This window comes from Lethenteron reissneri, chromosome 40, assembly GCF_015708825.2.
Source record: "Lethenteron reissneri isolate LAM-NWPU_2019-01 chromosome 40, ASM1570882v1, whole genome shotgun sequence".
In the NCBI taxonomy this organism is placed as follows: Eukaryota; Metazoa; Chordata; class Hyperoartia; order Petromyzontiformes; family Petromyzontidae; genus Lethenteron; species Lethenteron reissneri.
The window spans coordinates 9,456,647-9,469,251 of NC_083818.1; the positions used below are offsets into that span (position 1 = coordinate 9,456,647).

Sequence of the window (12,605 nt, forward strand, 5' to 3'; positions counted from 1 at the left end):
CATTGGCTCAGGGCCAAAATGGCACACGAGTGGAGTGCTGCCCCAGTGCTTGTTTTGAACACGGAAACCATGTGACATTTTGACAGATGCATAATACTATACAAGGCAACATAAATTACATTTAAGAGAATTCTATACCTATATAAAGCATTATAATAGTGTGTTTATACTGAAATCAGTGTTGGGTGGTACTCATCTCCACCGAAAGCCTTGAGACAGTGGTAGCATATTCTTGGTTCTTTCGGTAAAGTCACATAGAAGGGAAATAATATTTCCCTTCTATTTCCCTTCTACGTGACTTTACCAAAATAACCAAGAATATGAATCCCTGCAGTCAGGAAAGCTTTAAACAGTGGTAGTTTCAAATTTTCATGGCAGTGGCCAACCAAGTATTTGAATGGGACTAGCACTGCAGCCTTCCCAGAATGTTCATGGCAATGTGCATATGTTATCATATGAAATTGACATGTTCAGCGTTGGAGCTAGAATCTTAACACTCCGTCGAAATCAGTTCCACACAATTGCATGTGCAGCGGAATTAACTGGCTTGCTTTACCCAGAAATGTGCACACCATGCAGATAACATTAGGAGCACAATCCTCCATCAGCGCAGGTATTGGAAAAGCATTGGGGATTCAGGAAATTACACCATGTGTTTTAAGATGACCCCTTGGCACATTGATCTATCCCATCTCCCTCCCCCCCCCACGAGTCTCCCGTCTCTCTCCTTTCCTTCCGCTGAACCCTCCACCCAGTCCCCGTGCTCTCCCCTCTCCCCCGCTCCCAGATCTGCCTCTCGTGATTCACCCACACATCGATTGTACTTATCCTAATTGCATCACGCCACGCTGCATTCCTGGACAAAAAATGCCACGGGCGTTCCAATGATGGGTTTTTAAGATTTCTGGCCTTGGCAAAGGAAATCCCGAAGACTTCAAGAGGATAGTATAATTTGTTGGTATTTATTTTAGGTTATCTCCATGCTCAGTAGGCTCCATTTAGGCTTGCGTGCCGTGTGCTTGTTTACAAGGAAGCTGAGCACTTATGAAGAACCATCCGTGGGAAATTTGGGTAATTACTAAAAGAGCAAATCTGTGAGAAAATTTGCTCAATGCACTTGCTCGCAACATTCTGATTAACTTAAAGCGAATCAATAATGAGGTGATGGCTCATAATCTCCAATATAAATTACCGAAATAACCTTTCTGAATCTATAACATATCAAATATTACTTTACAGCGCTTTGTCAATACACTTGAATGAAGGCCCATCTATCAGGCTCTGTTAGATATGAAGGATTGTAGGACAACACTTCACCGTGCTGGCTCGTGTGGCCTAATGAAGGGAGGAAAGTCCAGCACCAGTTCAGTTGTCGTACACCACTGATCTTAGCCATAGCCAAGACCGAGTTTGAAGTTTAGTGCCCTAGCCACTGAACCACTGCTGAATGCCGTGTGCCTCTGTATCTACCTCTTTGCATCCAAACACCGATCTCTTATCTGAAGCACGTGTTTGATTTTGTTAAGTGTTAAATTATTACTATTGAATATCTGTACAGCATATGCTTTGTATAATATTCATACACATGTGTTTATGCATGGCCATATTGTCATTGCCTTGCCATAACCTTGGCAGGTTGACAATGCCGTATAAAAGCAATTTGAATCGCATAGTGCTCTAAGCAAGGTCGTCCAAAGGAGGCGACAATAATTCGGTAATTTTTTTTCTCTGCCTGCCATCGCTTTATTAGTGGATGCTTGGGGTGAGAGGGAGGAGGGTGTTGGGAGTGTTGACATTGGGGTGTCTGAGAGGGGGGGGGGGGTGTGAACCCCTCACGTTAAAGCAATCATTCCAGACCTCAGACACCATCCTGACAACTCGACAAACACAGTGGCTTGTCCCAGTATCGCACACAATGTGTGTGCGCCCGCGAGCGCCTTGGGCCCTGCTATAAATTTGTAGACGAATCGATAGGGTATCTTTGGCGCGGCTAGATGGGACAACTAGCACAAATCCGAGACACCACGTGCACTTTTTGTAATTAGGAATAGTTTCCGCGATAAGACGACGGGTAGAGAGGGAGGATGAAAGTGCTGCCAACAGAAGCGGTCGCCAAGTGCCCACAGGCGCACCGCGTGAAGGAGGCATTGGCAGTGTTTGAGACATATTAATCGTGCACGGTCGGAGCATTGGAGAAGGCAGGACACACGGAGCGTTTGATCTCTGTGCGCATGTTTAAGCATCGGCCCCCTCTTACTCAGGAGTTTCCTCTGGGCGGAATAGTTTTCTCCCGCAGTAATCAAGCAAATTAAAATTCGTTTCAGTGCAGGACTGCTTTGTAAAAGTTAACTTTATTTATTTATTTATTTATTTTACCAGGTAAAGCCCACTGAGCTACATAGCTCTTTTTGAGAAGCGACCAGGCCACAAATGATAGCTCAACGAAGCGGCTTATCACGTTGAAATGTATAGCAGCCACATACTCTGAATGCATGTTAATTCTAAATGTGGAGGGGAAAACCGGAGGACCTAGATAAAAATCTACACGACCACGGGGAGAACACGCAAACTCCAAATATACAGGCGTCAGGGTCAGGATCGACCCGTGATCTCCCTTATACCCAGGCAAAGTAGTTAACATCTTGCTACCGTAGTTGGTCTACGGAAAGACTGGCTCTGAGCTATAATAATGGGAGCTTTTGCAATTGATTCAGGGTCATAAATTGAGATGAACACAGCCCTGGTGCCTTAACTGTGAATTGAAATGTCTTCCATTGTATGCATGTGAATCCTTCGGCTTAAAAGGATCCCGTCAGGTTATAATTGCAGTCATTAACGATCCCTTGCTGCAATTAGGTGACATTGTTTGACAAGGCGGATAGCAAAAACACGCGTTTGTGAAAAACAAATACATTTGCAATTAGGGTTCGATTGTTAAAAGCGGAGTTTTGAAAGAGCAATGCGAATGCGGCAGTTCGATTGAGCTCGCTTAAAATGGATAATTAAAATAAACAACAATAACCAGGGGCGGTTTTACGTAATGCAATTCGAAAGTTGTAGGTCAGGAATCAATTCTTTTTTTAGGTCAGCTATCTTCAAAGGGAATGCGACAGAACAGATTCTTGGAATGGATTCCGATTTAGTAGTTATTTGGCGCGGTGAAAAACTGCCTCTGAAAAATAAGCGCAAACCCATTTCGCGGTGATTGAATTTTTATTCCATTTCTCAAGGGCGCACCGGGTGGGAGGTTTGTACCTGCTCGTGAATTTCACTACCCTTGCTTGTGAGTGACGGCACAACACAATTGGAGCTGTGTGCAGCAATTAGAGGATGTGGCTTCTGGAGATAGCAATTTGTTTCTTTTTTTTTGCTTTCTAAGCCAATCATCTGGAGCAGTGGTTCTTAACCTTTACTGTAGCCTTGCACCCCATTGGTGCTCAATCGTTAATCCATGCATATCGTTAATACATATTTAGGTTTGATGAAACAAAGCAGTTTTACTGACGTGTCCATGCTGAGTTTGTGTTTTCGATGGTTTGCCTTCTAAAACATTCTGGCCATGTCTAGCATCCCCATAAAGGGCATCTCGCACCCCCAGGGGGTGTGTGCACCCCCCCAGGTTAAGAACCACTGGTTTAGAGGTTTATTTTGTTGAGAAGCATTTGCCCCAATTTGCGATGATTTTTCGTTTTCCTATCGGTATCATTTGAGACGTTGGTATGGATGCATAATCTTAAAATGCCCTTTGGCTTCCAGTATTGATCTAGTGCGAAGCTATCTCTAAGTAATTTGCAGAGCAGTGAAAACAATTTATGCTCTTCTACCTCTTGACATTAACAGGTCTCCCTATCTCAGTGGACCCTTGCCTTGTTTATTCTAATATATAAATATATTAGAATATATAAATATATAATGACCCCGAGCTAGAGTGTGTGTCATCGTGTGGAGATGAAATCGGCACTCTGTGTTTGTTAGAGTCCATTGTTAACGTATTACCCTTTTTATTTCACGTCCATTACGTAATTGATTGCATTAGAGTCGGTTAGGTGTCTCAGAGACCCAATGCCATTATCAGGCTTCTCAGGTGACGTCTCTAACACTACCAGTTCATACCCAGAGGTGAAATAGAATGAACTTTGCTCTCTTCTACATAGTTCTCACATAATCTGACGACACAAGTGTTTGCACTCGATTATAACGAAATGAATTGCCACTACGTCCCATACTTTGGTCTCCACATACACAAATATTTTTACAAAAAAGTACGTTGTACACAAATCCCCTTGGCTGCTTGGCCCTCTAGGAGTGTATTTATCACTAATTGTGTAATTCAATGTCTCATCAGTAGACAGACTTTCTTGAAGCAACGCTGGTGAACTACATGATGTAATGAAGGCAAGGACGCCACCTCTTACATATGGGTTTCATTTCATTTACAATTGATACAATACTGATAATTTTGAGATGCATGTTTTGACCATTGACTACATTGGCAAAAACATTTGTCATCTGTTGGCGATGCTCTATATTTTTATTTTGCATATACGGTAAATCATTTTGATATTACATCTGTTTAGTCAATATATGAATGAGATTATAAAGTATTTCAGCCCATTATTCATCCAGAGTTGATGATGACTGTTGCACTCAGAGACTGGCAACTGCCGTGAGAATGTTGAATTTCCACCACGAGATTGATAATCATCATGTAGAAGAGAATTGCTGCAATGCATTTTGAGTGCAGCTTATATAATACAATCCTTTTCCATAGGAATGTGGGGATTTCATCGTTGTCCTATATTGAATGGCATTTCGTCGGCACGTGATGTGAAGCAAATAGACCTTGCATCTGATTCGTGCTGCGGCTTGTTTGCTATCCAAACTACAACGAGGGCATTCTGGGACCGTGGCTGTTTTTATTTTTCTTAACCAATCACAAGCATCTCATTGACATTTGACCTTCATAATTTCCCCAAACAAGCAACACCTTTTGAGACGGTGCTTAAGCCAATTGGCTCTATGCAAATGCGTGTAATAGCCTTGTGATTAGAGTGTATATGCGCGTCCTCGTTTGAGCCACACAAACGATACCGTTATTCATAACAATAGCTTGTGTAATAGGAATTCGCACTCTTTAGATACTGCCCGCGATATTTTGCCAGCCTCTTTCATTGTGTCGTGTTGCTCACGATTAATTGCGAAATCAGAGTCACATTGCACAATCAGTCCCTGCTTTTCCAGGGCAATTATCTACGAATATGGTTTCCCACAACAAGAGTAATGGTCCCCATTGTGCATAAGTGTAATTGTAAGCTTCATTTCAAGAATGAGATGTTATGCCCCAAGTACGAGATTGGAAACCTTGCCTTGTTGGCAATAAAAAAGATGAACAAAACACACATTTTTGGGCACTTGACCCTGTAATACAATAGTAGAATCTGTACAATGACATTCATTATATATGTACAATGCAGTAAATGAAATTGGTATTTTGTTTCTGGCAAACCATCCCCAATTTTGCATGCCAAAGGAAAGTCTTTTTTTTGTCAAATACCATTGTTAATGAAGAAGCAATGAGACAATTTGGATTTCAATCATGCCATCTAAATGCAAATTAAAATCGAGAAGCTGCGATAACTTAATTGCAATGCGACTGAAAACTGTAGTGTGAATATCTGTATAGGACTCTTTTTGCTGTAGTCAAAAGTGAAGTAACCCAGATGCATTTAAAAATAAACTTTTAATTCCTCAAAGGTCTTGAGATCGACCCCAAGACATGTTGTTGTTGTCCAATAACATTCTGGCATCACAGTTGTCAATATTCACTCGTTTTAAAGGAATTGATGTGATAAAACAATGAAATAAAGAAGTAAGCAATGGCAGGATGGAGTGATGTTAGAAAAGACAACGTGGTTATGAAAGAGAAATTGCCTCCTGTGCCTCCATAAGAATTTGTTTTGTACTGGTATATATCACCTGGATCAACAACACTGACAAGTAGAAAATCAAAATTTTAAAAAATATGCCAAGTGCACAGAGAGATGCATGCTGGGATTATTTCGAGAGGCAAGTGTCCGTCAATATAAATCGGAGACATAGTGACTGATGAAAAATAAGTGGGCTTTGCCAAGATAAATCCCTGCAAGGGATAATAGATCGTTAAATTTCGATTTAAAGCTTTCGTGACTGCAGGGATTCATCTTCTTGGTTCTTTCGGTAAAGTCACGTAGAAGGGAAATAATAAAATAATAAAAATAAAACGTAATAAAATAATTCGCCACGACGTTTCAGCAACAACGCAAGCAGCCGTCCACAGGTGAAGAACAGGTCTGTCGGAAAGACAGCGTCTGAATGCGCATAGAACGAGGGAACATGACCGCGGTGGAGAATGGGGCAAGGAAATCTGCTCGTGTGCAAGAGGTGAGGTGGATTGTGGAACGATAGGATTGTGGGCTCATGAGCGGTGGTCAGATTGTTGGAAGGCCTTCGTGCAGTGTTCGAAACATTATGGCTGGCAACGATACGCTTGCTGCATGTTCGCACACAAACCCACAGACACAAATGTTTCGTGACCTCGGTGCAAAATGAAACGCATTCTTTCTTTTGGTTACATTTTCCACGCGGTGTGCACAAGTTAATGTTTTCCCACAATACACTGCAGTGTTTTATACAATAGGTCATTGTGAACATGCATTGGTAATTTAGCTGTGTAATTGTAACATCATGAATGAAATACCATTCTATAAATGGGTTTGTAATATAGTATTTAATTGACGATTAAAAATAATAATCGAGCAAAACAACAGCAATGGTTTATATTAAAGTATTTTTTTTCGTATTAATTATAATCATAGCATCAGTTTTGCACTGATGGTAAATGTGAGGTAATAAGCATAGTATTGTAATTATTGGTATTCCTTCCATGCAATAATTATATGAAATAAATAGCTTAAATTATTCACTTTTAAATGTCTATCATTTCGTTAAAAGATAATTTGTAAAGAAATACCTCGTGGTTAAACGCATTATCCAAAGACGCTCAGACTTATAAATTCTAACAACTTTCGTACAAAGTCCATGAGAACAAAATTACGAATATAAAAGTTTCCTGTCATATTTATGCACCATCATCTATATACATTAAATATTCTAATTATTCCACTGAAATATAAAATCATGAACCCCTACGGCAAAACACTTGGCAGGACCTTCTTGGCAAAAAATCCATGAGACTCTGAGTTTTTCCTGGGTAAATACGAATACAAAGCAATTTTAAGCTTTAAAAAATCAATTTAATATGAGCACATCACGTAACTTTTAATGATAATGGGGCATAATACGAAACGGCTTCATTGACGATGTATGTTTGTACAATGTTCTCAACAGCCTGATTCATATTGAGGGAATACAATTTAGAGAGTTCATGACACAAGTTATTTGGATGTTCTAAACGCTCTGTTCATTGTAGAAGACGAGTTTTTGTTGCGCATAGTATTTTTAATTGGTGTGCACAGCGCCTCTAACATTATGTGATTGGTCTCCACTTCCTCCAAGCCCAATGCATCCATTATCAAAGAAAACTTATAAAATAATTGTTTTTTTACCCTTCTATCTGGCAACAAAACTGACACGTTTTTACAAGGAGTCATGTTTGCATAGACCGCAATACCTGCAGTCATAATACAAACAAAATACATAACTCTGATAATGTGCACTGTCCTTGAAGTTGATTGGTCCACACCCGAGACAGCTTTCCTTAGAGCCTAGTCTCACATGGGTTGGACCAGATGACGCCAAAAGGCGCACGAGGTTCCCATAGTGTAAGACTTATGAGGTCTATAATTTTGTTATAAAATAAACTGAACTAAATAATTGAAAGTTTGCCTGGTATGATCGGCCATGCATTTTTTTTTAATTAGGTTTTTGTTGTAAACAGGATCATAAGCCGCCCGTGACAACGTCCAAAGATCAGCCATGCATTTAACAGCGCGGTGATAACTTGTGCCTACATTTACATTCCGTTTGAAACATGTTCGTGAGGTTACTTCATGTACAGCTGCCCCTATAAACCCAGAAGTAAAGTCGCGATGGTCAAAGTGTCCCTGTGCTCAAAGCGTTGCCCATCATCACTTCTAGTGACGTGTCATGCCAATGGAAAGTTACGTTTCGTAACGGTTTGAATCATACCATTGACCTTTGTCGGTTCTCTAATCCACACATTCCTGACTCCCGGAGTCGTTCCCAGCGTGCAAATATCCACTCTGCTTTGTGCACTTTTCAGTGTCCGTTCAAACTTGAGAACTGCTTTCTGTTTTAAGTTTGTCATCCCCCTCCCCCCTGCACCTCCGTTTAGCACGGTTGGTTACGTACGGTGCGAAAGAAGTTCAACATACGTAAATACGTGCAGTCTCGTTCGTTTACGGCCGCGTTCATGAATATCCACGAAACTACTGGACATCTGTGAAACTACTGGACATCTGTGAAAAATAGCTTCATAGCTCATCGGATTCCTGACATGTATCAATACATATTGTGATTCTCATTCAGGTAGTTGCCATGCAGATGCGAGTTGCCTCAGCCGATGCCGCCGCGCTAACCACGGTCGCTCGCTCCCATCTCTGCCCGCCGCCTTCCTCCTCCCGTCCCCTCGATCGCAGGCACCCCGTCGGCTCCGCGAGGCGTCATGTCGAGCGTGAACGAGACGTCCGTGGTGCTCGAGTGGAGCGCTCCCCTGGACTCGGGCCGACGCTCGGACCTGGCCTACAACGTGCTGTGCCGCCTGTGCAGGAAGGACCGCCTGGTGTGCACGCGCTGCAACGAGGCCGTGCGCTTCGAGCCGCGCCAGCTGGGCCTGCGGCAGACACGCGTGCTCGTGAGCGAGCTCATGGCGCACACGCCGTACACGTTCGAGGTGCAGGCCGTGAACGGCGTGTCGGAGCAGAGCCCCTACCCGCCGCAGTCGGTCGCCGTCAACATCACCACCAACCAGGCCGGTGAGTCCCCTCGCGGAGAGGTGGGTGGGGTCTGTTCTCGTGGTGGCGTTCCTGAGAGCGGTGGGCTCGTAGTCCGTCGTTCGGAACGCGCGCGGGTGTAGGTTTGGGGTGGAGGGGGGGCGGGCAGGGAAAGAGGTGAGGCCCCTTGCAGTTGCTCGCTCATGCCGCCGCTCGTGGATGGAGACTCCACTGGAGGGAAGCTCAAGGGTGCCACGGTGGCGAGATGTTAACTACCTCGCCTGGTATGCAGGAGGTCGTAGGTTCGATCCTGACACGGACGCCTGCTGCTGTATATTTGGAGTTTGCGTGTTCTTGCCGTGGTCTCGTGGATTTTTCTCCGCGTCCTCCGTTTTTTTCCCTCCACATTTAGAATCAACGTCACGCGTTCAGAGTATTCGGCTGCTGTAAATATCCAAGTGATAAGCCACTTGGTTGAGCTATCATTTGTGGCGACATCGCTTCTGAAAAAGACCTATAAAGCTCAGTGGGCCTGACCTGGTTAAAAATCATAATATTTTTTCGTTTATCGTTTAGAGAGCTCCGATAGAGGGTATTTTCGCCGAGCCGTCTTCCTAGCTGACCTGACGTCTTGGAAGGGGTGGGAGTAGCCACACACGTGACGCCATCGCGCACTGACATGCCGGTTGACCGACCGTGGTGCCCTACCCATTCACACTGCTCGGAGGACAAAAGGTTTTTAGAAATTTGCCTGTTATTGAGACTGCTGCCGCGCAATGAGACAAAATCTCACTGCGAGAAGACCTCTGGATTGCAAGTCCAGTGTTGCTAACGTGTGCATCCAGGCAGGATGATCATGGACTTTATTTAAAACCAGTGGGAGGGTCCGTTGAGACTAATTATTTTTCTTTCGAGAAACACATTTGTGAAACATTAAGTGAAATAGCAAAAGTGTGTGATACAAGTTAATTTAACAAAGGAAGCCAATCTCTGATAATGTCAGAATATTAAGCGGCACATTTCAACTTGGAGGACCGTTTTTATGTTATTTTATTCGTATTTACTTACTCAAATATTTCCACCTGCTTAATCCTTTAAGATGGAACATCTCATTTGCAAAGGTGTCCGAAGTGCCAATTGACATACATTTAGGGTCACACGATGAGAAGCACACACGTTGTTTGCTTTACAGCAACCACTCGTCGCTGGGCAAAAGAGGGGTGCCCCAATTCTTTGTTGGTTGAGAGCCGTCTGGAAGTTAACTCGTGGGAAGTTATTTGTTGTTGTCGTTGGGGACAATTCTCTCCCACGATGTGAAAGTACACTGCCCCGTGTTCGAGTGCTGAATGGAACTCCTTGTCGCAAGACACCATGCCAATTGCACAATGAGAAAATAATTCGATGTAAAGCTTTCCTGACTGCAGGGATTCATCTTCTTGGTTCTTTCGGTAAAGTCACGTAGAATGGAAATAATAAAATAATAAAAATAAAACATAATAAAATAATTCTCACGACGTTTCGGCCACAACGCAAGCAGCCTTCCTCAGGTGGAGAACAGGTCTGTCGAGAAGACAGAGTCTTCAGACTCCATTCTACGTGACTTTACCGAAAGAACCAAGGAGAATATAATTGTGGATTGTTTCAAAGCAGACAAACTGCTGACGTTGTTCAGTCGTGGAGCATTATTATTTGCATATATATTTATAAAACTGCGTCGGTTTCAGAAGGACCTGACATACATTTTGTAGGTCTCGGTTAAGTGTGGTGAAAAAAATATATATATATTTCTAATCCAGCCACTACGATAGTGTTGGTGGATCACATAGAGATTGAACCATCATAAATGAGACCACCTATGGGCAAGGAAGCAAGGTGGTTCTTGTAAAAGGTAGTGCAGCACGTAAGTTGTTGACCTTTCTCAGAGGAGTTAGAGTTTCATTGCTTCTTGCTGTGTGGATTCCCCCCCACCCCACAGCCATTATAGTTTCCTCCCACACAGAGAAATGCCATCGCAAGCAGACATCTCATAAAGAAAAGTCTAAAAACTCAGTCGGGGCTTTCAAGAGTAAATAAGGAAGTATTATTAAGTTAACTTGGACGACTCAATTTCAAATTGCCAAAGGATGGCAGGTCACAAAAGATGCCCCCTTAACGTGAAATGTCAGTCACTCAGTGATTATTAAAAAAAAAACTCGCAATGAGCTTCACGGTGAAGTTGGTGTCACTGTGCAGGGTTGAGTTTTAGGAGACTAGATCCCTGTTTGCTGCTGACTTGTGGCAACCATCCTATAAAACATGAAGCTGTGTTGCTTCTAAAAGTTCAAAAAAGCGATGATAAGTGTCATGAGAACACTTTGCTCTGGCTCTGCAGGAGAAGTTTACAGACGGTACATACCAGAGAATATAATTGTGTAAACTTTATAAGGCTTGAATGTGTCATGGGTTTTACATTCCAGCCTGCCTACATTGGTTCCACTAACCCCCAACATTGATTATTTTTTTTGCATAGAGAGAAATGTGGTGGATAGTTGACACATCATTGTTTTATTACTCTTCGTAACTTCAGTACTAGAGTTTTGGCAGTGGGTCACTTTACGAATGACTCCACTTCACCCGTATCTTCATGAATTGTTCTGACATCACCAATTCTATGCATCATTTTTTAAATATCTGTTTACTCTGTCACAATGCCACTTATTAATTTGGTTCATAATGCATAGGTAGAGCCGTACTTGACACTTGCCTGATGGCTTGAGACTGTGATTCAAGCACATTTAAATGAGATTTTCAGCCGTCATGAATGTAGATTCACGATAATATGTATTTTAAGAAGTGGCTCTCCATTTTAATCCACAATTAGTATTATTACTGTCCTCAACAGCATTGCTGTACAATAATTAGCAGTGGTTTATCAATAGTAATTCATGTTATGTTTCCGTATAGGTGGTTACACTGACATAAATTTAAAACCAGCACAACTCTGGACTCCGATAAGTGGATCTCAATAAAATACACAACAGTGCATTGCACAATAGGAGCTGTGACCGATGTTTGATTCCCAGCCATGGCTGTGCACCCATAGTAAGTGATATCTGAACTGGCCCTAGGCTTTCATATTTACAAATCCCAGAAAGGAGACAAAGCACTTAAATCCATACACGTTTGTCCCCGTTGGCTTTTCAGTGCAAGACAGCCATAGCTGTGGGGTAAATTTGGACCGAATAAAATATTGAGAGGTTCTATGCGTCATGATATATATATGCATTCACCGGTACCACTGGATAGACTGGCATGCATAATGCAGGCAGGTATTGTGCCACTTATGTGTTTGTCTTGAGAGATATGAGAATATCTCTCTCTATATATACACACACACACTTGTAAAAACAATTGGCCAAGTGCAAGTCTGCATTAAATTCCTGGCCATGGACAGCATTGATAATAATTACAACCCAGATTTACACCAGCCCTCCTCTAGGTGAACTCGGCCTTAAATGCATACCTGATGAAAGTGGAGTTTCCAGACAAAGGTGGTTGAGGGGCATTCTGTTCCCACGAGTCGTCTATTGTGCACAGCAGTGCCCCTAATAGGTGCTCATTAACAGCATTTGCCCTGGCAGCCTGTGCTCCGCACTAATAGGCGGGGCTATTTGT

At 42.6% G+C, this 12,605-nt stretch overlaps 1 protein-coding gene across 1 annotated transcript in view; it reads left to right on the forward strand.

Annotated features, from left to right (window-relative positions):
* Positions 1–12,605, forward strand: part of LOC133352489 (ephrin type-B receptor 2-like) — a 141,525-nt gene that overhangs the window by 66,680 nt on the left and 62,240 nt on the right. Inside the window, 1 exon segment of the mRNA XM_061568167.1 lies at positions 8,658–8,993. Within this exon segment, the coding sequence (XP_061424151.1) occupies positions 8,658–8,993 (336 nt within the window).